Source organism: Podarcis filfolensis (assembly GCF_964270895.1).
Source record: "Podarcis filfolensis genome assembly, chromosome: 15".
Classification (NCBI taxonomy): domain Eukaryota; kingdom Metazoa; phylum Chordata; class Lepidosauria; order Squamata; family Lacertidae; genus Podarcis; species Podarcis filfolensis.
Window position 1 is genome coordinate 1741134 of NC_139618.1, and position 27538 is coordinate 1768671.

At 51.7% G+C, this 27538-nt stretch overlaps 1 protein-coding gene across 16 annotated transcripts in view; it reads right to left on the reverse strand.

The window, feature by feature from the left end:
* Positions 1-27538, reverse strand: part of MYO18A (myosin XVIIIA) — a 150165-nt gene that overhangs the window by 35542 nt on the left and 87085 nt on the right. For all 16 annotated transcript variants that reach the window (XM_083587351.1, XM_083587359.1, XM_083587349.1 and 13 more), the window contains 10 exons: positions 26717-26954; positions 21034-21143; positions 20230-20295; positions 12402-12530; positions 10519-10662; positions 8190-8279; positions 7528-7647; positions 6082-6193; positions 5089-5216; positions 3608-3762 (listed from right to left, as the gene is read on the reverse strand). In XM_083587351.1, coding sequence (XP_083443477.1) covers positions 3608-3762; positions 5089-5216; positions 6082-6193; positions 7528-7647; positions 8190-8279; positions 10519-10662; positions 12402-12530; positions 20230-20295; positions 21034-21143; positions 26717-26954 — 1292 coding nt within the window. The remainder of the gene's footprint in view (positions 1-3607; positions 3763-5088; positions 5217-6081; positions 6194-7527; positions 7648-8189; positions 8280-10518; positions 10663-12401; positions 12531-20229; positions 20296-21033; positions 21144-26716; positions 26955-27538) is intronic.

Sequence of the window (27538 nt, forward strand, 5' to 3'; positions counted from 1 at the left end):
ACTTTTATTGTACCAGCCTGGTATGTGTGTGTGTTGCTAATGATGTTAGCTCAATGAAAAGAAAACAGGGGGAAATTAAAGGGTTTCCTCACAAAAGCTGAATTCTGCACTTGCTATTGAACTGATCGCACGGCGGAAGACCTGACGGACAGGTGGTCCTGGAGACAAGCCTGCTCCCACCTCGCTGTTTTGAAATCAACCTGCAGCCTCGATAGCTACGCACACAGAGCCCTGGCACAGCCATGGGGAGCTCGTTTCGCCTCCTTCCCGCCCCCCTCCCTCCCTCTTGAAGCTTCCGCCTGCCACCCGCTAGCTGGGTCCCCTGCCAAGAGCCTTCCCCCCCCCCTACTTTAAACCTGCTCTCAGCTGGGGGCCTCTCAATTCCTCTGTTTACAAGCCTTTAATTTCCACCAGAAGAGCCGCAAAGCAGGGAGCAAATTGCAGAGAATCCTCCCCGGTGCCTTCCCTGAATTGCTAATCGAAAGATCCTGCCTGTTATTGTCGGGGAGCTGGGGGGGAAATTAAGAGAGGTGTGGAGGATGCAAGGTGTGTGGGAAGTTGGGGTTAAGGGCTTGCTGGCAGAGAGAAACAGCGAGCAGAAAAGTCAATGAAGATGAAAGCCTGCACAGGAAAGGAGGGCTACCAAGCAGGCACATGCACACACAGCGTTCAGAGTTCCTTCTGGGTCTGGGGCCCAGCTAGCCAAGCATCTTGTTCTCACAGTGGCCAGCCAGGTGCCCCAAAGGAAAAGTCCCAAAGCAGGACCCCAGCCTCACGGAGGAGGCGAAGGATATGGACGGATACTAGCCACAATGGCTGTGCTCTTGGAAGCAATATTTCTGCTGGGAATCTCAAGTGGGGAAGGCGCTGTTGTGCTCAGGTCCTGCTTTTCTGCTTCCCCCTGGGAAATCTAGCAGACCACAGGATGCCGGACTAGATGGGGCCCCCTTTGGCCTCATCCAGCAGGACTCTTCTGATGTTTATGGGTGGCGCAGCAGAGTTACAGATCAAATCGGGGAAGCCCTGAGTTCAAATCCCTGCTCGGCCAGAGAGGGAGAGGGAGAGAGACTGTCCCCAGCTAACAACCTTGTAGGGTTGTTGTGAAGATAACACAGGGTAAGTTGGGCGAGAAAGTGGCCTTAAAACAAAAAGCAGCATGACCATAGATGCTGGAGGCAAAGACCAAGAGAGGGCCTGTTGCCTCTCCTGCCCCACTTGTGGGCTTCCCAGGGCTGCCACAGCTGGAACCCAGAATCCTGGATGACATGGAGCCTTGGCCTGAGGCAGCAGAACTCTTTTATCCCTTCTGTCAGCTGTGCAACAGAGCTAGCCAAACTCAAATGACTGGTATCTGGGGCTTCAGATGAACCCCATGGGGTGTGTGAACCCCACTGACTAGAGTCACCCAGGGGTCCTGCCCTACATCACCGGAGGCCTCTCTTGCAGGGCGGGAGAAAGCCACAGCGGAGCCGGCGCAAACTCCTCTCCAATTTCCATCCTTGGCTCCGTGGTGAAACATCAGTGTCGCCCGCCCATTTATTTAGTGACCCATGTTAAACGTCCAGTCAACTAATCCCCATTCTTCTCCACGCCGAGTAATAAATAGCGGCATTAACGCGGGCTCTGCTCTTCGGAAATTGAAATTAATTAGGTTGATTCTCTCACTCGCTGGGTCTCTCTCTTTTCTTCCTCTCTCTTTCTGCCGTGTGATCATTACCATAATGAGATGAAAGCGTCTCCACTGCTTAATAACATTTTTTTCCTTAGGAGGAAAAAAAAGGGAGCGGAGTCTCGTAATGGGAGAGGAGATGGTGAGGAAAGGAGAGGGCGGGGGGCGGGGGGGAGGATGGAGGGCACAGTCCAGGCTCTGATGCTAACGGCTCTCCAGACAACTTCTCAGTTCCTTAATTGCTCATCATTAGATGGCACTACCTGGATTTGCAGCAAACAGCAGTGGCGGGGGGTTGGGGGAGGGACACACACAGGCTGCCTTCTCTGGCCATTCTGCCCCAACAAAGTTGAGCAGTGAAATGAGATGCTGATTGGTGGGGAGAGGAAAGTTAGGTGAACCTCTCCAACGCACAGGGCAAGGCAGCAGCACCCACAGAGACACAGCTGGCATCTTCCACACAGGAAGGGAAACTCTGCGATGGGACTCCTGGGGGGTGGCAAGCTAAACTGGGGGGGGGGGCTCTCCTGGGGAAGGAGCAGAGAAACCTGCACATAGTTAAACTGTGGAACTCACTTGCAAAGGAGGCGGCGATGGCCACCAACTTAGACGACAGCTTTAAAAGAGGCTTAGACCATTTCGTGGAGGAGGTGAGGGCCATCGAAGGTTACTAGCCAGGATATGGGCTCTGCTCTGCCTCCACGGCTGGGTGGGCAGCAATGCTTCTGACCACCAGATGCTAGAAACCACAGGGAGATCGCTCTGATGCTCAGCTCCTGTTTGAAGGTTTCCCACAGGCATCTGGTCGGCCACTGGAGGACAAGATAGGGGACTAGGTGGGCCACTGGCCTGATCCAGCAGGTTCTTCTTCTGTTCTTGACGGTCAAATTAGCACAGTGCTGAATTCCACCCAATAATTAAAATTACACAGCACTGGGCGGGGTGAATGGACCTAGGACTGGACTTCACAGGCTGCATTGTTGAGCTGTGCTCCCACCAACACACCCTGAGGCAGGTGCTACAAGGCATAGCTGTCAACTTTTCCCTTTTCTTGTGAGGAATCCTATTCGGAATAAGGGAATTTCCCTTTTAAAAAGGGAAACATTGACAGCTATGCTACAAGGGGACGTCAGAAATTTGTTCCTACAGAACCAGACTGAGCAGAAAGTCGACTGGGCTCTATCGGCAGATCAGCTGGGTGGAAGAGGCAATGTGGTGCGGTGGTTAGAATCCTGAACCAGGACCTGGGGGACCAGGGTTCAAATCTTCCCTTGGGCGTAAACCCCACTGGGTGACTTTGGGCCAGTCACTATCTCTCAGCCTAGCCTACTTCACAAGGTTGTTGTGAAACTAAAATGGGGAGGGGAAGAAGTGTGTACACCACCCTGAGCTCCTTGGAGAACGAACGAACAAAATGATCTGAAGTAGATGAGACACGGGTTTCTGACTCCCAGATTGCTTCACCATAGGTCCCTGGACACGTTCTCAGGTCAGATGATGATGCCACCTTGCTGAAGGTCAGGGCCCAGTCAGTGCCTGGAGGGGGGAGACCACCTTGGGACTCTCCCCTGCTGCACTGCATGCTGTTTTGAGTCTCATAGTGACAGATGTGAGAAGCATTCCAAAGCCACAGCAACGTCAGAAAGAGGCCTCCCACACCCAAAGCCCCTTCGCTAAAAAGCACCTGTTGGAATTCCTGATTTGTGCTAAGAATAGATCTGTACTTTGCACATGGAGGTTTCCACAGTCTGCAGCTGGGAAGATGCAACAGGGAATTGGCACGTTCTGCAATGGCCACCAGCACCAGTGGGCTGCTCTTTCACACCCAGCTGCAGTCGGCAGGCCTTGGGGATCTGGTAAGCCTCCCTCACAAGGCAGAGCTCTTCCCACTCCTACCCGGCGACTGGCTCAAGGCCCTCGCCGCCACCAGCCTCTCACCTGCGCTGTTTCTTCTCCAGCTCGTGATTGCGGCCTTGCTGGCCTTCCAAGTGCAGCTTGGTGTCCTGCAGCTCGGCCGTCAGCCGCTGGCACTTCTTCTTCAGCGTCTGCAGGGCACGCTGGCTCTCCTCGCTGTCCGCTTGCAAGTCAGTCAGCTGTGAAGGGAAGAGGGCAGTCAGAGGACCTGGGAGAAAAGCCTGGCTGCTGGCTCAGGCCAATGGCCCATCTAGTCCAGTGCCCCTTTCTCACAGTTGCCAACCAGATGCCCCAAAAGGAAGTCCAAAAGCAGGGCCTGAGCGCAACAGCCCCTCTCCAGTTGCTGTTCCCCATCAGCTGGTATTCAGAGGTAGACTGTGCCTGGGCATGGAGGCTCTGCTATCACAACAGATCTCCTTAAGAAGAGACTGGCTGCTGAGCCAGGCCAAAGAAGACCCATCTAGTCCAGTATCCTGTTTTCACGCTGGCTGATCAGGTGCCCTTTGTGGGATACCAACAAGCAGGACCCAAGCACAAGAGCTCTATCCTACTCCTGCAGCTTCCATTAAGTGGTATCCAGGAGCATTGCTGCCTCCTATGCCCTTTTAAAATGTGTGAGGTTTTATTTGGGGGGGTGTTATTAGGTTTTTGTTTTTATTTTGATTATGTATTTTGTGGTTTTATATTCTGATTTTATTCTGTGAACCGCCTCAAGACCTGCGGGTACAGGGCAGTATATGCATTCAATATAAATAAATAAATAAATCCAGCCATAGAGGCAGGGCATAGCCATTTGTGGGCTTGGAGGGTACTGGACGATTGGCCTAGTCCAAATTTCTGCCCCTCCCCACACAATCCCCCAACCCTCTCCGTTCCAATCTCTCTCTCTCTCTCTCTCTCTCTCTCTCTCTCTCCCTCTCCCTCTCACTTTCTCTCTCACAAAAGATTTAATATGTGCCACGACCAGACAGCAAGTGGATCTCCCAGTGCGTTTACAGAGCAAACTGTTCCCAGGAGAATTAAGACAGCATCATGGGCCACATGACACAGGCCACTGCAATGGTCAGCCTGTTTCCTTCTTCCCTACGTGGTGCCCAAGTCTGGCCAGAAATCACCCCCCCCCCATTTTAGGAGGAAAGAAGGGAAGGTTGTGGGACTCGTTGTGCAACGACAGCTAAGTTGCTGCACTGTGCCAGCAGCCAACACACTGTGCCCATAAAAGCACAGGTGGCAAAGCAAAACAGAGGAGGGCGCTTTTGCAAACTTAAATGAAACAGACAACTGGACAAAGCACTTTGCAAGAGCACGCAACTCCAGCCAATTAGCCACAAGTTGCGGCAGAAAAGGGTGGGAAGAGGAAGGCATCCTGGGAAATTGAGAGAGAGGGGATGGGCTTTGGCAGCACAGAGGAAAGGGCTGCCCGGTGCCCAGCGCATCAAGGTGTGCTGAAGGGAGATGGAGGAGGAGGAGAGGCCAGGTGACTGTGAAAGAGAGAGAAAACTGACCCGTCGCTCCAGCTGCCTCTTGCCCTGCTGCTCCACCTCCAGCTTGTCCTCAAACTCCTGCTGCAGGCGCTTCTTGGTGAAATCGATCTCGCGGACGGCGCGCTCGTACTTCAGGCGCCACTCGCCACCTGCAAGGAGAAGGAGGCAGAGATGGAACAGAGGTTAGGCGGCCAAGGATGAGCTGGGAGAAAAAAAACTCGTCCTTATCCCTGAGGCTGCAGACACAGGTGACCACAAGTGTCACTTTGTGGAGCAAGAACTTGGTGGCAGATGGGTTGGGTTCAGAAATGAAAACGTAAGGACATAAGACGAGTCTGGCTGGATCAGGCCAATGGATCCTCTGGTCTAGTTCTCACAGTGGCCAACCAGACGCCCCAAGGGGAAGCTCACCAGCAGGACCATAGCTGTCAACGTTTCCCTTTTTTTAAGGGAAATTCCCTTGTTCAGAATAGGATTCCTTGCAAGAAAAGAGAAAAGTTGACAGCTATGAGCATGACCCGAGTGCAAAATCACTCTGTCCCCCTGCGACTGGCATTCAGAGGCATAATGCCTCTGATGGAGGTGACAGAACAGAGCCATCATGGCAAGTCACCTCTGACAGCACTGTCCTCTATTGATCTGTCGAATCTAAACACTTACGTTTCCAGACCAGCCTCTCCAAACCATGAGGACTAGTAACTTAACTTTAAACGTAAGAGACCAAAGGTTGAGCTATCTGAAATCCATCTGCTTTGCATAATGCAATCTACTGCCAAATAGGATTATGTATTCTGTGGCTTTATATTCTGATTTTATTCTCCGCCCTGAGACCTGCGGGTATAGGGCGGTATATAAATTCAAAAGGAAGGAAGGAAGGAAGGAAGGAAGGAAGGAAGGAAGGAAGGAAGGAAGGAAGGAAGGAAGGAAGGACTGGAGAATGGACAGAGAATGGGGGAGCTGGACACAGCCAAGACAAGGAGCAGGGAATGTGAATGTTTTTTAGGGTGGGCCCACCTGAGTCGTCGTCGTCCATCTCGCCGTTGAGCTCAGCGGCACGGATGAGACGGGCCTCCATCACCTCCATCTCCATGGAGTCCATCTGCTTCTTCAGAGCATCATACTTGGCCTGGAAGGCGGAAGAGGCAAGCCACTTCAGAACACACAAGAGGCGGCAAGGACACTCCCCTGACCCCACTTCACCAGCGGGGCAGATCCTGCTGAGATGCTACTGTGCAGGAGGAGGACAGGTGGCCAAAGGCAGGGCTGAGATCAGACGGACCCCGAACATTATTATTGCATTATTCAACTGCCGTTTACATCCACGCTAAGGCAATTCACAAATGTTTATAATAAAAAATAGCTAAAAATAGTTTTTAAAGGGGAACAAAGTGAACACCTTAAGGCAGAGAGACATCCAGCTGAGAAAGCTTGTCGGAGCAAAAATGCCTGCAATGGTTTCTGGAGAGTTCAGATTGTGGGCGCCTGTCGTGTCTCGACATGGATCCTGTTCCCCAGAAGGGAGGCAGCTGCACTGACAGCCCTGCTCTGCGTTACTGCAAAGTGGGCTTCAGATACTTTGGGGGGACACGGTGGGAGTTTGCAGCAGCTGGAGCCTGGCAGCTTCAGCAAGCAGGCAGAAGCCCAAGGCTGCTTTCTTGTGGGGAACTGTTTCCTATTTATTATTGCTATGTCTGCGTTCACCCAATGCAACCTCAGGGACCTCCCCTGTGCAGGGGTCAAACGCTCAAATCTCCTGTGCGCTCAGGAGCACCACCGCTTTCCAGAGGGAGGAGAAACATCAAACAGAACAAACCTAGAAGCAGCATTCAGAAGAAGGCTGACCTGGCCCCCCAGGGCTGATCTCTTTTGGGGGGGCCAAGCAAAGCCCTCTGTGTTTTATTTTGTTTATTCTGTCAGGTGTGTAAAGCCATTTCTATGCTGCTTATGATGGCTCTTTTATTATTAAATTATCCCTTTGGGAAAGTACATTATCATCATCTCCGGAAACAATCTTTGGAAACTTCTGTCAAAGGGCAGGGAGACATGTGCTCATAGAATTAGGCCTCACCCACCCAATATACATTTAAAGCCCTATCATACCACTTTAAACGGTCATGGCTTCACCCAAAGAATTCTGGGAGCTGTAGTTTATTGAGGGTGCTGAGAGTTATTAGAACACCCTCCACTCCCTTCTCAGACATACAATTCCCAGTATGGCTTAACAACCAATCCTTCTTCACAGGGAACTCTGGGAAATGTAGTTCTGGGAAAGGGAACAGGGGGTCTCCTGGATGCGGCTTTAGTGTCACGCAGGAGCCCAACTGATCTGGCACAGGAAGCTGAATGACAACCATGGAGTCTTTCTTTGGGGTGACTAGGTTGGGTTGGGACTGAAGGGCACTTGCTTAACCCTGCCCCACCCCCCACAAAGCGTCCTGGATTCTGCCCCACTTGGCTGACCTGCAGATCCTTCATGTCCTTCTCTGCTCGCAGCCGCTCTGCTGTCTCAGCGTCCAGGAGCTGGGAAGCAGATTCTCCCGTGTTCCTCTCGTCGGTCAGTTCTGAGCTCAGCTCCGAGATCTAGAGATGGGGGAAGTAAGTGGCAGGGATGGGATTTTGCACACTACTTTCACTAATATGTGCCCTTTTTATGGACACTTTACACTAGTTTATGCCTTTCTAGTGCACATTCCTTGGCTGGAGACCAACACTGGAAAATTTGGATTAGGGTAGGTTCACTCTGAAATGCAAAATTATTTGAATTTCTTCCCCTCTCCCCCCCCACCATTCCTACTGGGGTGTGACCTGATCTAAAGTAGGTCATGACAGCAGCAGCAGCAGCAGTACCCCCATCACCACCACCCTACAATACATGGTAAAAACAAACCAACAAAGAAATGGCTCTCCGGCTGCCTGTCTGGGTTAAAGGTGTGTTTGCAAAGGCTGGATCCTGCTGCACTAAGTCCTGGGTTGCTGTGTGCAGCTCCTGACTTGGCTCTAAGGATCCTGGATCTTCCTGCCCTACACCCTGCTTCCATGCAGCTCCTAGCACACACTTCTGGGGCTGGAACTGAAGGCACATTTAAGAGGCAAGAGCTGGGGCATCCCGGGAACCAACTCACCTTGCTCTCCAGGCGGTCGCTGCTGAGTCGCAGTTCGTTCCTCTCCTTCTCCACCTTCTCCAGCCGGCTCTTCAGCTGCTGGATTTCCTCCTGGTCAGAAGGCAAAGGCAAAGTCAGGCCAAAGGCTGTCAAGCAGCAGCAGCGACCAAGTCCCAAGAGTCCCTGCCTTGGGATTTGGAGCCGCAGCGTTAGTCAAGAGAGAAAGACCTGCTTGGATCCATGATTGTTATTATGACCATCTTCAGAAGTATTGTTTGAATTTATATCCCACCTGCCCTCCCAACTAAGTCCAGGGAGGCAAACACACAAGTGACAGAATGATTAAAGGATACCTCGGCCCAGTATACCTGAAGGAGCGTCTCCACCCCCATCGTTCTGCCCAGACGCTGAGGTCCAGCGCAGAGGGCCTTCTGGCAGTTCCCTCATTGCGAGAAGCAAAGCTACAGGGAACCAGGCGGAGGGCCTTCTCGGTGGTGGCACCAGCCCTGTGGAACACCCTCCCACCAGATGTCAGAGAGAAAAACAACTACCTGACATTTAGAAGACATCTGAAGGCAGCCCTGTTCAGGGAAGTTTTTAATGTGTGACATTTTAATGTATTTTTAATCTTTGTTGGAAGCCGCCCAGAGTGGCTGGGGAAACCCAGCCAGATGGGTGGGGTACAAATAAATTATTATTATTATTATTATTATTATTATTATTATTATTATTATTATTTAAAATGCTTCCGATTCAGACACAGAACGGCATGTAGAAGAAGGACCTCAATTAAAAAGGATCAGGGAGCAGGTGGGGGAAAGACCCTTCCCTGAGACTCTGGGAAGCCTGTGTGTTTCATCCAAGGATAGAGACAGACCTGAGCAACAGGCCACTTGTTTTTTTCATCTCCAGACAGGGAAATGAGCCGCTGTGCGTTTCTCCCTCCCAAAAGGCCTCGGGGCAGCCTGAAACCTGCCCTGCATCATCTAAGCCTCATCGGAGTGTCTGCTGCCTCCTCCCTCAAGGCTCTTACAAGACGCAAGATGATGGCTTCACCACCAGACAACTTCCTTCCTCACCCGGCTCCTTTGATTTGTTTACTAACTAGCCTGGGATTAAGAGTTCTGGAGGAGGAGTCAGAAGCTTGCACACTATTTGGTGATGTTTTAGCTCACGGGGAGGCAAACTAAGGCCTAGGGGCCGGATCCGGCCCAATCGCCTTCTAAATCCGGCCCGTGGATGGTCCGGGAATCAGCATGTTTTACATGAGTAGAATGTGTGCTTTTATTTAAAAGGCATCTCTGGGTTATTTGTGGGGCATAGGAATTCGTTCATTTCCCTCAAAAAAATCTAGTCTTGCCCCCCACAAGGTCTGAGGGACAGTGGACCAGCCCCCTGCTGAAAAAGTTTGCTGACCCCTGTTTTAGCTGCTCTAATGTGGAGTTGAAAAAATAAGTCCCTGCTGCAATGATCCTCCAGTTAAATACCTGGCAAGTAGGGAAGACCTCAGACACTTCTGGTGTTCTGCCCACTTTTGGCAGGTAAGATAATTGCTACTAAACAGGTCAGGGTTGGGGAACCTCCAAGCTTCTGAATTTGGCCCAAGAGGTCATTCCGGGCACACCCACCTGTCAGTCACTTGACGTCACAGGATGTCAGGTGCAAAGAACCATTCTCCCTGACCGTAGTGCTATGTGCCAAGATTAGAGGTAAGGGGGTTTCTTCTCTCCAATCTAGGCGTTGTAGCCAACTAAGCTCTACTCAGAGTAGACCCACCGCAAGTAATGAGCTTTAGCTGTGTCTATTACCTTCAGGTCTACTCTGAGCAGGACTAGCATTAGACGCAACACTTGGAGCTAAACAACACAGGGCTAAGATTGGAGATTAACCTCTGTTTCCTTTGATGGTAAAAGGCAGCGGCAGCAGGAGAAGCTTATCAGTGATCTCAGTGCTGGACAGCGCCAAGATCAGAGATAAGCCTGGGCTTGCTCCCAGGCTTGAAATTTTAATCACCAGGCATCATACGATGCCAAGTGACCAACAGGCGGGTGACCCCGCCCACCTGCTAAAAAATGGCCCGCTTCTGGGTACAGAGGGTGGAATAAAAACGCTTGTCCACCCCTGATGTTGGCAAAAGCAAGTCTTGCATGTAGACACAATGCCAGATGATAAACCCCTCGGAGGCAAGGGGGAAAATAAATGTAATAACAATTAACAGCCCTCCCTGAAAGCTTGGAGACCTTCTGCCAGTCAGTGTAGGCAACACTAAGCCAGGTGGACCAATGACCTGACTCAGCATAAGGCTGCCCCCATCCCAGCTTTCCCCATCCAGCCCAGAGACCGTACGCACATCTTTGCCCCTGATCTGGTCCTCTGTGAGCTGAACTTCGATGAGAGGCCTGACGGTGGTGAAGAGTTTCCACCAGGGCCAGTTCTTCACTCCTTTGTTCTTCTTGATGTTCTTCTGCACACAGCGGATGGCCAGGTCTTGGATCTGCATCATTTGGGGTGGGGGGGGGGAGAAGAGGAGGAGAAAGAGGAGGACACCAGGTCAAGAAAACCCTCCTGGAAACAGCAGTGAAACCCCCCACACACACACTTCCCCAATGGGAGGCCTTGGCCTGTGGGTCAGTGTGGTGCAGTGGTTAGAGCATCAGACTAGGACCTGGGAGACCAGAGTTCAAATCCCCACTTGGCCACTGGGTGTGACCTTGGGCCACTTCCTGCCTCTCTCAACCTCGCCTACCTCGCAGGGTTGTTGTGGGGATTAAAGGAGGAGTGGACAGAGCCGTGCATGCCACCTAGAGCTCCTTGGAGAAAGAGGTGGGATACAAAAATGCAATAAAATATAAAACAAATCGAAAGCCTAAGGCGAGGGTGCATGTGGAGGTGTTCCTGAACTCTTCTGCAAGACTACACGTCGGGGAGAGTCAGAGAGGGAGAGAAGAGAATCTGCAGGCAAGAAAGGGAGTTACACTTTCCCATCTTAAAATTAGTCATCATTCCGTCTCCTTTATTACTGTTTCCCGCTGGCAAAGCAGCCACCCCCCCAACTCCGGCCATAAAGCCTAATCTTGCCGAAAACATTGGGCCCGCTTGGCCGTCTCGTTTATGCACTCGGTAATAAGCGGAGGAGCTGACACAGCTCTTTAATCTGCACGCTAACGGCCTCTGCCCGCCCTGCCGCTGCAAGGAGCTCCCCCGCCCACCCCCAAGCAAAACAGGAAAGCTCGGTCGTGGAGCTGCTTGCTTTGAGTGCAGAAGGACCCTGGTTCAACCGCTGGGGGTGGCTGAGACTCTCTGTCTGAAACTCTGGTGAGCTGCTGCCAGTCAGTGTAGGCAACACTGAGCTAGATGAAGCTGGCTGCAAGATTATGGCAACTTCACATTTAAATCAGCTCTTTATTCAGAACCATGAGGACTGGAATCTTTGGTTTTGTTTTAGGGGAAGGGCTGCAGCCAAGTGGTAGAGCTATCTGCATGCAGAAGGCCCTGGGTGCAATTCCTGGCAGCATATTCTGGGAGGGGGGCGAGGCTAGGAACCTACTTCCTGCATAAAGGTCCAGACAGCCACTGCTGCCAGTCAGTGGAGGCAATCCTGAACTGGATGAACACATGCGTGTGATTCAGCATAAGGAAGTTTCTGATGTTCCTACGCTCCACACCATCCCAACCCAACGGAGAGAGACAAACTTGCCCCTCTGTTCTAGAGCCCCTGCAGGATTCCTTCCCCACGCCCAGGACTCCCTTCCCATGCCTGGAAGAAGGTGAACTTGCCCTCCTCGTCTTCTCCTAGGGATGGAGGGGACCCTCACAGCCGCCCCCTAATGTCATGAGAGACATCTCCCCCCACAAACATACACACACAGATATAAAAAGGCACGTGTGCACCCATACAGAGAGAGGGAAAGAAAAAGAGAGAGAGACTCCGTACCTGCTAGAGGATTAAAGATCCCTCTTCCCTAAACTTGGGGAGTTCCCAGCTGTGCTCTGTGCAGAGCTTGCAATCCTGGGCCTCTGCCCAGTGCCTGTGGGAGGCACAGCTGCCCATTTTAGGCCAAGCAAGGAGGCCGCCAGCAGGAGACGTAAACGCAAGAGCAGGATGGGGGGAGTGTGTGTGTGTGTAAGAGAGAGAGACAGACAGAGACATGGAGGCAGGCTGACACTAATTCCCCTTCCTCCACCCCCCTCCTGGACTTCTAAGGGCTCCCCCTGCCCCCACCCCCAGAATACCTTTCTCTTCTTGAAGTGCTGGCGTGCAAGGAAGCCCCGACAGGCCGCCTGGAAAAGCGTGATGTTTCTGCTCATCTGCTTATCCCGCTGCTCCTCCAGCTTGGGCAGTGTCCCTGCCCGGAAAAACACCTTTTTGAGGGTGGTGGGGGAGAAGATGGAGGGAGAAAGGGGGAAGGTTAATTCACAGCGCTCTATTCAAAACCATGAGGCCTAGAATCTTTATTTTTAGGGGAAGAGCTGCAGCAGTGGCAGAGCTACCTGCTGGGCCCACAGAAGGTCCCGGGTTCAAGTCCCAGTGGCATCTCCAGGTCGGGCTGCAAGAGATCATGCCTGGAACGCCAGAAGGCCACTGCTGCCAGTTTGGGAAGACAATGCTGAGCTAGGTGGGCTGTTGGCCAATGGGCCCATCTGGTCCAGCATCCTGTTCTCACAGTGGCCAACCAGATGCCCTTAATGAGAAACTCACAAGCAGGATCTAAGCACAACAGCACTCTCCATGGGCGAAGAACTTACATTATTGGGTTGTTATTGTGTGTGCATTGCCTAAACACCATGCTCTGGGTTAGGGTAGGATATTTAATTATATAGCGATATGTTGTTGTTATACAGTGGTACCTCTGGTTGTGAACGGGATCCGTTCTGGAGGCTTGTTCGCAACATGAAAAGAGCGCAACCCGCAGTGGTGCGTCTGCACACGTGTGGGTTGCAATTTGCCACTTCTGCGCATGCTGCGACGTCATTTTGCGCGTCTGCGCATGCGCAGTGGCGAAACCCGGAAGTAACCCTTTCCGGTACTTCTGGGTCGCCGCAGGACATAACCTGAAAGAACGTAACATGAAGCGGACGTAACATGAGTGTGATGGGATGGTGAGCTGCTTGTGCGTAAAATCCTGATCCCTCAGAGTTTGGCTAAGTTCCCAAACCTCTGTCTGTGATGGAGCTCCTTAAGCATGGCTCCATCAATCGCTCGTTGAATCGGACAGTGGGCGTTTACGGAACTTCTTCCAGCATAAAAGCTCCTTAACGGAAACACGTCTTCTGGACTCTCGGCGTGACAGTTTCCGCCGAGGAGTGGGTGTTCCTACGGGAGGTCCTAAAACCCCCCCACTGTTCTCGCTTGAAGTATCTCTGAGCTCTCCCTCCGACTCACTTTCCCTTGGAACTCCACTTCTCCCCCTGCTGGTCCCCTCCTCCGCTGAGTGGTCTCTCTCACCCTCCATGAGCCCTTTCACCTCCTTCGTCTCAGATGACAGTTCCCTGACATCCACCTCCCCTCCAGGGCCCCCTTCACCCCCTTCCCTCCCCTCCTCTGCGGGAGGCGAGGGAGCAAAACCCCTGAAGGAACCTCCCTCATCTTCCGAAGTTTCGAACACTTCCCTCCACCTTTTGCTGTTCCCGGTTTCCAAGTACTCCTCCTCCTCGGAGTCGGTACCTCCTTCCAACTCCGATTCCCTGAATCCCTCCAGTTCCTCCTCATCGTCGGTGGTGCCAAAGTACTCCCTCCGGAACCTCGCTACTGGCTGAGGTTTCCTGGGGAACCTTTGGTGGAACGTTTCGATCAAGACCTCGTCATGGACCTCCTCTGCCTTCACCCAGGTGTTTTCTGACTCTGGTTCCCCTTCCCACGCGACCAAATACTCCACCTGATTCCCCTTCCACCTGGAGTCGATGATTTCTGCCACATAGTTGCGGCTTTCCCTTTCTTCTATGGCTGGCCCCCGTGTGGATACCCCTTCACCTTCCCCCCTGTATGGTGACAGTAATGACCTGTGGAATACTGGGTGCAGTTTCATGTGGTTCGGTAACCGGAGTCTGAAAGCCACTGGGTTGATCTGTTGGATGACCTCAAATGGTCCCAATCTTTTGGGTCTCAATTTCTTGCAACCCCCCTTGTACGGCAACCCTTGGGTTGATAGCCAGACCCGACTCCCCACCCTAATTGTTTCACCTTCCCTTCTGCTCTTGTCTGCCTGCCTCTTATATTCTTCTTTGGCCCTTTCTAAGTTGTGTTGGAGTTGACGATGGATCGCTTCCATTTCTTCTACAAAAAGTTCAGCGGCCGGAACACTCCATCTCTCTCCTCCTTCCCCTGGAAACGCCCTGGGGTGGCACCCATAATTAGCCAAAAATGGGCTCATCCCGGTGGACACATTCTCTGCATTATTGTAAGCAAATTCCGCTAGTGCCAACTTTTCGACCCAATCGTTTTCTCTGTCATTGACATAGCACCTCAGGTATTGTTGAAGGATACCGTTTGCCCTCTCCGCCTGCCCATTGGTCTCAGGGTGCCTGGCAGTCGAAAAGTTGACCTCTACGTGCAACAAGCTCATAAGCTTCCTCCAGAATCTGGACGTGAACTGTTTCCCTCTGTCGGACACCAACCTCAAGGGGGCGCCATGCAGCCTAAAAATATGTTCTACAAACAATTTCGCTGTCTCTTCCGCCGTGACTGCATGTGAGCAAGCTACAAAGTGACCCATCTTAGTTAACTGGTCTACTACGACTAGTATGGCGGTTTTCCCCTGGGATTTGGGCAGATCAGTCATAAAATCTATCGACACCGCCTCCCACGGTCGTTCTGGTGTGGGTAACGGTTCTAATAAACCCGCTGGTGCCCGCCTTTCTCCTTTGGCTCTCTGGCATTGGTCACACCTTCTCACATACTCCCGTACATCCTCCCTCACCTTGGGCCACCAAAACTCCCTGGTCACCAACCACATGGTCTTGTGTTGCCCAAAATGCCCCGCTGTGGGATTGTCGTGCAACTGTTTGAGTACTCTCCCCCTCAATTCCCCTTCGGGTATATATAGTGCCCCTTTGTAATACAATGCCCCGTTTCTTTCTTCAAAACCTCCGGGTTCTTCTCCCTCTCTCCTTAAACCTCTGAGCTTATCCTGGGCATACTCATCATTTACCGTCCCCTCTACCAGTTCTCTTTGCCCCACCCAGGCCGCACCACACACCCAGTGGTCCTCTGGGATAATATGTCTCTCTTCTGGCGCTCCCTCCCCCTCCAAATATTCAGGTTTGCGAGAGAGAGCGTCCGCTCTGATGTTTTCTGGACCTGGCACGTAGCAGATTTCAAAATGGAATTTGGAGAACTCCTGGGCCCATCTCACTTGTCGCTGGTTGAGCACTCGTGCTGTTCTCCAATACTCCAAATTCTTGTGGTCCGTACACACTTGCACCTTATGCTGTGCGCCAATTAGTAAGTGTCTCCATCTCCGGAACGCTTCGTGAATGGCGAGTAGTTCTCGGTCATATACCGTGTAGTTCCTCTCGGATTTGTTCAGCTTACGCGAAAAGAAGGCACACGGTCTCCATTCCGACTTATTGCTCCCTGGCTGAAGCAGTACTGCCCCCACCGCCCGGTCTGAGGCATCAGTTTCCACTCTCATGGGTTTTTGTAAATCCACATGCAGGAGCTGTTCTTCCGAAGCGAATGCCTTTTTCAATTCCTCAAAAGCGTGCTCCGCCTCTGCCGTCCAAACGAATTTCTTCTTGCTGCTTAGACAGTCCGTGATGGGAGCCGTTAAGTGGGCAAAGTTCTTGATGAATTTACGGTAAAAGTTCCCAAACCCTAAGAACCTTTGCACATCTTTTTTGGTTTTCGGTGTCTTCCATTCCAGCACCGCCTGGACCTTGCCTGGATCCATGGCTAATCCCTTGTCTGATAAGCGGTACCCCAGGAATTCCACCTCCTTGGTGTGGAACTGACACTTCTCCAATTTCACCCACAACTGGTTTGCTTGCAGCTGGCTCAGCACTTCCCTGACATCCTTCACATGCTGCTCCTCATTCTCCGAATATTCTTGTAGAGCAAAGGTCCCAGTACATGGTTCATGAGCGATTGAAAACAGGCGGAGCCTGATTGCAATCCGAATGGCATAACGAGATATTCGAAAGCCCCTAGGGGGGTGAACATCGTTGTCTTCCATTCATCCCCCTTCTTTATTCGTATCAGGTTGTACGCTCCTCTCAAGTCCAGTTTCGTGAATATCTTTCCCTTCCTCACCCTGGTCAAAATGTCATCAATCCTGGGCATGGGGAAAGTCACTGGTTCTGACACGGCATTCAGGGCCCGGTAGTCCACGACCAATCTCGGTTTATCCGTGTTTTTTTTGTCTACAAAAAACACTGGACTGCCCCCCACCGCTCTGGACTCTCTGATGAAACCTCTCTTCAGGTTTTTGTCAATAAACTCCCTCAACTCCTGCATTTCCCTGTCTGACATGGCGTACAGCTTGCCCACGGGGAGCTGGGCCCCAGGGACCAGGTTAATCTGGCAGTCAAAGTCTCTATGCGGTGGTAGTTTATCTGCTTCCCTTTCGCTGAAGACCTTGCTCAGGTCAGCGTATTGTTTGGGCACCTTCCCTTTGTTCGCCACTTCCGTCCCTGCTATGGAGGCTTTTGCCCCTTCTGGCACCTTTCCCTCTTTGCAGTGTTCCAGGCAATGTCCTGACCCAAAGGACACCACTCTCTGATGCCAGCCCACTAGCGGGTCATGCAACGCTAGCCAGCTCATTCCCAAAATGACTGGCGCCCCTCCCAGGGTGGCTACATTGAACGCTATCCTTTCGGTGTGCCTTGCCACCCTCATAACCATTGGGACGGTCTGTAGGCTAACTTCTCCCCCCAACAGCTCCCTCCCATCGATCGTGGTGACCTGCAGGGGGTTGCTTAAAGGGAGTGTCTGTATCTGGTGTTCAGCTGCAAACTCCTTGCTCATAAAATTACAGGAGCTGCCTGAGTCTAACAGCGCCTTGGTCTTTAGTGGGTATCCGTTTGCCAGCTCTAGCAACACCTCTATTACTAGGGCTGGTCTTGGAGGTTCCGGAGTGGGCACTTTTACTGCTCCTTGGCCTGCCTGCAGTGCCCTGACAGAGGCAGACAGGCGTTGGCTTTTACTGGCTCCTGGACTTCCTCCTCCTTCCCCCCAACAGCCCCCGCCATCCCTTGCCATTCCTTTCTTTGCGGGCAGACTCTGGCAAAGTGACCTGGCTGCTGGCAGAGGTAACATTCCTTGGCGCTCTTTCCCTCCTTCTTCCTCCCTTCACTGGGATTTGAAACTGCGCGCGCGCGCGCTGTTCCAACTTCCATCGGCTCTCCGGGCGGGAAACTTGGCTCTGGAATCTCTGGAATGCGGAAATCCCTCCAACGCTCTCCTTTCCCCTCCCGCTTCTCCAAGGCTCTTGCCTCTTGGCGCGCTCCAATGGTCAGCGCTGATTTGGTCAGCTGGTCCATAGACTCCGCCCTGGGCGCCCGGGAAAGTTCGTCTTTCACCGCCGAAGAAAGCCCCTCTTCAAATAGCATTTGAATGGGTTCCGCCGATAGGTCCCACCCCAATCTATGTATCAACATTGTAAACTCAGTCCAGTACTCACGAACCGATCGGCTCCCCTGTTTGCAAGCCATCAATTGTCTGCGTACCAGTCCCTGTTCAATCTCGCTGGAAAACATCAAATCCATGGCGCGAAAAAACTTCCTCGCGTCCTTCAGCATGTCACTATTCCCTGCCATCAGGGGCCGGACCCAGTCTCTCGCCCCTCCTTCGAGATGGCCAATCACAAACGCCACTCGCGATGCCTCATCGGGAAAGTCATTAAACTGCAGTTCAAGAGCATACTGCATCTCTGTCCTAAAGGCTTGGTAGTTCCTGGGGTCCCCCCCAAACTTCTGCACCATTCCTGGCATCTTTCTTGCTAGTGTAGCGCCTTTTGCCTTTTCTGCATCCTGCGCCCTCCTTTCTTCTAGCCTCGCCGTTTGCATTGCTAGCTGGAGTTCCAACACTCTGTACCTTTCTTCCAGAGTTGGACCTTCTCCAGCTCCTGCTGCTCCTCCGGTTCCGGCTGGGTTGCTCATGATGCCTCTCTGCACAAGCTGCTTTCAGGGACTGTCCGATTGCTGTGATGGGATGGTGAGCTGCTTGTGCGTAAAATCCTGATCCCTCAGAGTTTGGCTAAGTTCCCAAACCTCTGTCTGTGATGGAGCTCCTTAAGCATGGCTCCATCAATCGCTCGTTGAATCGGACAGTGGGCGTTTACGGAACTTCTTCCAGCATAAAAGCTCCTTAACGGAAACACGTCTTCTGGACTCTCGGCGTGACAGTTTCCGCCGAGGAGTGGGTGTTCCTACGGGAGGTCCTGAAACCCCCCCACTGTTCTCGCTTGAAGTATCTCTGAGCTCTCCCTCCGACTCACTTTCCCTTGGAACTCCACTTCTCCCCCTGCTGGTCCCCTCCTCCGCTGAGTGGTCTCTCTCACCCTCCATGAGCCCTTTCACCTCCTTCGTCTCAGATGACAGTTCCCTGACAATGAGGTATGACCGTATATTGAAAGAATTCAACAAATAATTAAAAAAAACAAAACAGGAGGGCAAAGGAGAACACTTCTCCCCTCCTGTGGCTCCCAGTGACCAGTATTGAGTATTCAGAGGCATCACTGCCTCTGACCATGGAGGCAGAGTGTGGCCACGGACCCTACAAGTTCTGCAGCCTGCCTTGCTTCTGTTGAGGCGGATCTGGCAGCTAACTGCCCAGCGAGCTGCTGCCCAGCTTCTGCTCTGAGCAGCACCAGAGGCTAATTTCACTTTGGAGCTTTCGAAAGGGGGTGGGGAAGGAAGGCAGGGAAGTACGTGCCCAGCTCAGCCAAGCTTGCCCTCCGCTCACTTTGAATCCACAGGCTCCCGGAGCGTGCTGAATTGTTGTGACAAACCTTCGCTTCCTCCTCCCCTCCCACGCCGGGCAAGTCTGTCCCCTCGCATTAGCCAGCGGTGAGGCAGCCGGCAGTGGCACGGCTCTGACCGAGTTACAGGAGGAAGAGAGGCCCCTCTCCGATGAACCCAAAGCAGCCCAGAAACTGGTGCTGCAGCAGCTGCGTCCTCTGCCCTGTGACACTGGTGGCTCCTGTCCAGTGAGGTACCCAGCCACACACACACACACACACAGAGCTCAGTCCTAAGGGCAAGTCATGCCAGTCTGTGCTTATTCTAGAAGGGTGCAGAGGGGGAAGCCAGAAAATGAAGCTCCCAACCATCTGCATTTCTGTTTGCAAAAAAGATAAACGTTTCTAGGCCCAGTCATTTATTTTTTTATTACCCGCCCTTCACTGTAAGGTCCTGGGTTTTTTTACAGCATGAAAAACAACATTGAAAACAATTTACAGCAACTTGCAACCATACAAATAAGGTGAGTCCTAAAAACATACACCTCATGTGTCAAATGTCAGGGGAAAGAGGGGCGTATTCAGGATTTGCCAAAAGCTGTATAAGGAAGGTGCCAGATGCAACTCTGTGAGGAGGGCGCTCCACAGCTTAGGGGCTGCCACAGAGAAGGCCCTCTCTGCCTGGGCCACCACCACCCAAGCTTCTGAGGGCGAAGGTACTGCCAAATGCTTGCTGCAGTTTGGACAAGCTGAAGCTTACGAGTCATCTTCAAGGGCAGCCCCACATAGAGTATGTTGCAGTAGTCTAGCCTGGAAGTTACCAGGACATGAGGTAGGCTGACAAAGTCATGCTCCAGCACACCGAGGGGTCTGATGAGCGCACCCCCCAGTCCTTTCGACTCAGCCTTTAAGGCTTGTTCCAGACAAGCCAAGTTCACCTGCCCTACACTTCTCTGCAGGCTCTGAGCATCAACTGATTCTAGGGCCTTGCAAAGAAGTGTGCCTTTGCCCACACAATCGGATTTCTCCAGACACCCCTTCCCAACCCTCCCACCTGGAGGGGACACAGTCCACCGTTCACAGCCTGGCCACAGACCTTTCTCCAACCCCCCCACCCCCGAGTGAGGAGACAGGCCCCTCCCTGAAGGCACACAGGTTGGTCTTACCCGGCTCAGGCCCATGTGGAAGCTGCTCTTCTCCAGTTCCAGCGACTCCAGGAGCTCCTCCACAGCCTAGGAAAGGGGGGGGGAGAGAGAGAGAGAAAGGCGCATCAAGCACCAGCAACCACATTAGCAGAGGGCATGCTGGGAAGTGCAGCCAATACTGGAGACCAGCTGCAGAGTGCCAGCTTTCCATGCAGCTCAAGGGCAGCTCCAGGTGTGGCTGGCAGAGGCTGCTAACCGAAACCCAGTGGAGCCCTCTGCCAGTGTAGACAACACTGGTCTGGATAGCCTAACAGTCTGGTTTTATAGAAGACAGTTTTCTGTTTTGGTTTGGTTCTTGTTTCCATTATGTATTTTGTGTTTTTATATTCTATTTTTATTTTGTGAACTGCCCTGAGATCTACGGATGAAGGGCGGTATACAAATTTCATTAAAAATAATAATTTCGTAAAAATTGTATGTTGCTTTTGTTAAAAAACAACAACTGATTAAATGGGCAAAATTTTTTTGTTATAATATACAGACAGAGCAGTGGGAACATATGTGGACTAAGAGGTTTAAATTTACGTTGGGTTATGATCTTAAAGGGAACTTCATAAAATGATGTACTCCTGGGAATCTATTTAGAATGTATATTGGTGTTTCAAGTGTTTGCTGGAAGGCAGCTTCCGATGTAGCTGCGCTGCTCCCCACCCCTAGACAGGCTGCACAGGACCCTGTTAGTGCCCAAAGAGTTCTGGGCCTGTTTCCTGACTGTCCATTGCACATGCAGCCGCCCCCTCTTCTCAGCTTCAATAGCCTACATACCCGCCTCTCATCTGTGACGATGTAATTGCGCCCGTGCTTCTTGGTCAGGTGAGGGGCCAGGACGTCAAAGCGCCGCCGGAACTCCGCAAAGACCATGTGGTCGGGGTAGCCTGTGGGGAGCGGCACAGAAGCAGAGAGGGGCATTAATGGAGCATGGCTGGAATGGGGAGAAGAGCACGGGGCGGGGGAAATGATACTAGAACTCAGGGTCCTCCAGTGGAGAGGAATGTATGAAGATCCGGGACTATACAAAATAAACGTCTCCCCATAGTGCATTGTTAACCTATGGAACTCCCTCCCACAGGAGGGAGTGACGGCCACCAACTTGGATGGCTTTAAAAGAAGATTAGAGAAATTCACAGAGGAGATGGCTATTAGTGGCTTCTAGCAGTAGGAAGAAGACAGGTGCTCACAAACAGAGGACAAAGATGACAGCGTGAGCTTGCTGTTTGCATCTAATAACTAGTAGATTAAGGTAAACTGCTTCTGTACATAGAGGCCCCACTATACGAATTCATGGCTGTAGGCTGTAGGTTAATCATACAAGTTTTAAAAGTACATACAGGTTTTAAAAACAGCAATTTCTCTGAAGCACAGAATAATATTCTGTTTGTGATGTGTTTGTGTGTCACAGCCAGCATCATCTTAGAACACATCAATACACCTTTATTTATCCAGGTTTTATGGCCAGTTGTTTTATGAAGTTTTTATTCTGCTGTCTGTAATATATTACTATTTTGTTCTCAATTTTCTCTCTGGGCTCCCTTTGGAGATATTTGCATGCCATCTACTGCCCAATTATAAGTTTTGTTTTTCAAGCACAAACATGAAAAGAAGCAACAGGAATTCTCTGCCAAAAGATTCTCTTGTGGCTTCTTCAAAGACTTTGATACATACCACCAGCTCCTTTTTTTAAAAAAGTGTTAAAACATCACAAAATTAGAAATACAGAAAAGCCAACACTTTTAAAAAATGGTTAAATGTTGTCGCCCTGCTAATAACCATATCAACAGGAAACAACAAGCCTCCCCATCTTTCATGAAGATGTACAAAAGGAACTACAACTTCAGCACAACGCAAGAAAACAAAGCCACAGGGATTTTCTGCCGAAAACATTCTCCTGCGGCTTTTTGAAAAAAGGCTTTTTTCAAATATCTGAAGGGCTGTCACATGGAAGATGCAGCAAGCTTGTTTTCTGCTGCTCCAGAGGGTACGACCCGAACCGTCGGGAGTCAAATTATCAATGGCTTCTAGCCATGATGACGATGCGCTGCCTCCACAGCTAGAGGCAATGAAGCTTGCAAGTGCCAGTCGCTGGAGATTGCGGGAGGGCAGAGGGCTCATGTGAGGGTTGACCACAGGCCTCTGGCTGGCCGCTGTGAGAGGAGGAGGAGGAGGAGGAGGCTCCACTAGGTGGGCCTGATCCAGAAGGTTCTTACGTTCTTAAAGGAGATTCCAACTGAAATGTAGGAGGAATTTCCCAATGGCAAGAGCCGCCCGACAACGGAACGGGCTCCCTTGGAAAGTGGTGGACTCTCCTTCACTGGAGGTGGTCATCTGTTCAGGAATTTTAAACTATTCCTCCTGCACTGCATGGGGTTGGACTAGATGACCCCTGGAGTTTCCCCCTCCCAGCTCTACATTTCTATGATTCATTGGAGATTTTTGAAGAGAGGTCAGATGGCCACCTGTCCGGGATTTTCATGTTGCGATTTCTGCACTGCAAGAGGGTTATACTAGGTGAGCTTCCTTCCAACTCGACACTTCTATTATTCTAGTATACACAGAGAGAGAGAGAGATGCGCCGAGGAGAAAACAGGCATCACCCAAACTCTTCTGCATTGCAGGGGGTTGGAGTAGATGACCCTTGGAGTTCCCCTCACATCTCTACAATTCCATGATTCTGTGGCTTTAGTAAACACACGGCAGCCTACAGTGAAAACCAGAATGCACATCTCCACATTTAAAAAGGAACGTATATGCCTCTGTCAGCACCAAATGCTGAGGGTAAAACACAAACACACACTGACATGAAGGAAGGAGCTAGGTGACCAGGCCTTTGCTTGCTAACTTCCCTGCAGCTCCCATTCAACCCAAAACCAGTAGACTGACAGAGGATTGGTCCGCCCCACGCTCAAATTCCAAATATGGCCATGAGGAGGGAGAGGAGGCTCCCCCTGGCATGGAAAAACTTGGCTGGCATGCTGAGATCAGCCAGGGAGTCATTTGAGACACAGAGCAGGAGAACGACCCACCCACCCCCAAAGGCCTCGCTATAAGACGGCGCTCAGCGTGTCAATTGCCATCTTTGGTTGTGCAGCAGCTCTCTGGGATGGGGGGAGAAGCTTCAGCCCGCAAGGTGCGGCGGCGTTTGATGACACGCAACACCCCCAGAACTGAGCCTTGCAGGAGGCAACCGTCCAGGGGTGCAGAGCTTGTTTAGAAACAGAACGACATTCACAAGCGGCACCTCAGCAAACTTCTCATCTCGCAGTTAAGAGTCTAAACACTGGATTAGGGCTCGGATCTCCAGGGGAGATAAAAGCTCGAGTGCGCAAGAAAAACAGAGGGTTCCCCAGAAGCGGGGAGGGAAGAGCAATGGGAAGATGCCTTACACTAGGCCAGATGTGTTCATCTAAGCCCTGTTTTGCCTACTCTGACCGGCAGTGACTCTCCAGGACATGCTCTGTTGCAGCTTGGGCAGAGGAAGGTGCCGGCCGTGCTGCTGCAGATGCACTAAGTTTTAAAACTACAGTGGTACCTCGGTTTAAGAACAGCCCTGTTTACGAACTACAGTGGTACCTCGGGTTAAGAACTTAATTTGTTCCAGAGGTCCATTCTAAACCTGAAACTGTTCTTAACCTGAAGCACCACTTTAGCTAATGCTGCTGGGTGATTTCTGTTCTCATCCTGAAGCAAAGTTCTTAACACAAGGTAATATTTCTGGGTTAGCAGAGTCTGTAACCTGAAGCGTCTGTAACCTGAAGCATATGTAACCCGAGGTACCACTGTATTGGATTTATGAACTCCGCAAAACCAGAAGTAGTGTCCCGGTTTGCGAACTTTACCTCAGTCTAAGAATGGAAGCCAAATGGTGGAAGGGCACGGGCAGCAGGAGGCCTCATTAGGGAACGCACGCCTTGGTTTAAGAACAGTTTCGGTTTAAGAACGAACTGTATACTGTTTACTAAAGTCAAAGCTATGTGCAAAGATTCCTTCCCACCCCCCAAAAAAAAATCTCCCTTCAACTCAATGAGTGGGGGATGAGTTATGGCCTCATCTCGCATTGCAGCAGACAGGAGCTGCATTCCAGACTGGTAGAGGCTCTGCAGGGAGATTCTGCAACGCGTCACTGACACAACGAAAGTGTCAATAGTGGTAGGTGTGCATTCCGCATTCTGCTTTATTAGTAGCTCTGCAATGTTTCTCCAGTGCTACTGGCATCTGGAGGGACGCTCACACAACTATTGTGCAACAGAAAATAAGCCGGTGCACTTTGGGCATTAAATGTCACAGGATTCCAGCAGGAAAGTTCAGGGTGATTGTGGATTGGCAATGAAGCAGTATGGATGCCCCAAAACGCCTGCAGGCACAAACACCACTGAAAGCGGGATAGTGGATAATTGCCCCAATATCATCATGAACGTAAATCAACCTGAATGCACCATTCTGAAAGACACCAGGAATGGCCCTGGGTTGATGCTATGATGATGATGATGATTACCATGTTAATGACCTGTCCTTCGCCGTAAGGCCCCATGGCAAGATACAGCATTAAAACACAGCATTAAAAACCAATTACAAACAATTTACAATTATGAAGATAAGATGGGTCCTAAAAGCATACACCTCAAGTGCCAAAAGTCAGGGTAAAGAGGTGTCTCTTCAGCAATTTCCAGAAGCTGCGCAATGGTGTCAGGGCACTTCTGTGGGGAGGAAGCCCCACAGCTGAGGAGCCACCACAGAAAAGGCCCTTTCCCCCTGGGCCACCCCCCTCCAAGCCTCGAAGCATGAAGGAAATACCCTTCCACAGATCTCAGCACCCAAGAGGGTCTGTAGGGCTAAAAGAATGAAGGTTAAGCCCTACAGACCCATTCCGTTTGCACCAAGCCCTCTGAGGAAAGGCTGCAATGAAAGCGGAGGGCTGCCCCATAGCTCCCCATCCCTCCTCCCCTGCACAGCGAGTCCCTCCTTGTTGAAAAGGGGTCCAACCACACTGCTTCCCCCCTCCTTCCGGCTTGGGACGCGGCACGTGCCCACCTGCACCCCCTTCCCACCCCACCTGCAGGCAGCGGGAACTAGAATGGATTCGGCTTATTGACTGTATACGGATTGCAATTAAATTTATGGGCAGAGATAGCGATGTTGATTCTTCAGGTCTTAATTAATCATCAGCATCATCGACCGGAGCAGCAGAGCCCCCTCCCCTCCCCCACCAGGCCATTGATCTTGGGCGCTGCGCACAAACATTGATCTTGCTTCAGAGCACTAACAACCTGGTTTTGAAATAATAAACACCAATTCCCCCACACATCTTTCGGAAGGCTGAGTGCAGGACGGCGCTTGTTCTGGGGTCTTCCCAAGGAGCGGGGCAGAGGGGGATATGGACGGAAGCTGCCACTCGTGGTTTGAGGAGCAGGAAGGCAGGAGGAATAGACTACTAGCCACAGTTCAGAGGCAAGGGAAGGCATGTTTGTCAGGGCTACGGGTTTGAAAAAGCATTTCTTTTCCAGGTGCCAAAGAACAGTTCTGCTTCCCTGTACTCCTTGCAAATCATACATTTATTTGCATTGCCCTCACCTGTGCCCTCACGCAGTCAAACCTGATTGGCTATGGCGCATCATCCAGTTTACTACATGGTCCCTGACTAATAAGAGGAAGAAACTGCAACAGCGGGGGTTGAATCAGATGGAAAAAGGAGACTACCCACAGATTTCCAAGCGCTTCTCAGGGGACAACTCCAACTGAATGCTGGAAGTGGAGAACTTTCAGGTGAGCCCCAGGTATTCTCCTTCTGCCTTTCTAATCCAAACACATGAGCATGTGGCCTACTGTGTCTTCAAATTTCCCCCAGTGCAAGGCACAGATGAATGAACTGCCCTGCAGCCCCAACAGGATGTGACTTCAGGGTATCCAGGGGGTGGAACTCACAAGAATTTCCACTTGTGCAAAGGGACTCCCCTTCTCCCCTGTGTGCCCTGCACCCTTCCCAAACAGCTCCAGAGAGTAGGGAAAACCTCTAGAAGAGACTGGGGCGGGGGACATGGCAGAGAGGAGAAAGGGGGAAATCCTGTGGCACAAGTAGAACATAATCCGAGCCTACTGGATCAGGCGACTGCCCCACCTAGCCCAGCATCCTGTTCTCACAGTGGCCAGCCAGATGCCCCAATCAGAAACCCTCAAGCAGGATTCAAGCACGAGAGCTCTCTCCCTGTTGGCTGTTTCCAGGGACTGGTGTTCAGAAGCATCGCTGCCTCTGACTAGGGAGGCAGTGCATAGCCATCCTGGCCAGGAGCTATTCATACCCTGCTCTTCCTTGCCCTGATGCGATGTTCACTTAGCACTCCCCTGGATACAACCCAGGGACTTCATTACAGGCGGGGGCAGAGCGACGCTTCCTGCTCCCGCAGCACTTGCCTGCAGGTGATCACAACACAACTGCTTCGGGGGGCAGGGTACCAACCTTGGCGGTACATCCGAAGGGCATCAAGGAGCCGGGAGCCCCGGATCTGGGCCCTCAGGAGGGGTATGTCCAGCTGCATGAGGCCGGCCTCGCAGTGCTCCCCATGCAGGTCCAGCTCGCTGGTGCTCACTCTCCGCGTGCACAGCCCTCTGGAGTCCCCGCTCCAGCTGTCCGCCTTGGGCAGGAAGCAGTGCACAAAGTGGAGCTTGGACTTCTTGAGGGTGTCGATCAGCGCGTCCTGAAGGGAAGAGGGGAAAGGGAGGGAGAATTAGTTGAGGGCGTCTGGGATGGGATGGATCAGCCCTCTCTGCAGACCCCAGGATCCAGCTAAAGGGATCTGCAGAGGGCCGTGAGTGTGCTTGTGTGTGCTCCGAGTAGCCTGATCTGCTGTGGCAGGTCAGGTGGCAATCATGCCAAACTCAGCCAACCAGTAAGGGGGCAACTGCATCAGCTCTGCTGTGACAGGCCAGCTCCATCAGTCCTCCTCTCCCTCTGCTGTCGCCCAGAAACACCCATTCAAGCAAACTTCCTCAGTGGGAGGGATAGGAAGCAGAAGGTTCCTTCTATCAGCTCTTGCCAAAAGCCCAGCTCCATCAGGCGCCTCTGGCCCCTGCACTGTGCCTGTTGGTCATTCTAGGAACTATAGGTTAGAAATTGATGCTTGAGTTTTCATTTTCATTTCCCTCATCCCTCCCTCTTTCCCCTTGCATATCATGCTTTTTAGACTGTAAGCCTGCAGGGGCAGGGGCCGTCTTGTTTTACCTGGCTGCATGTAAGCTGCTCTGGGAGCCGTTTTGGATACCAAAGAGCAGGATACCAATG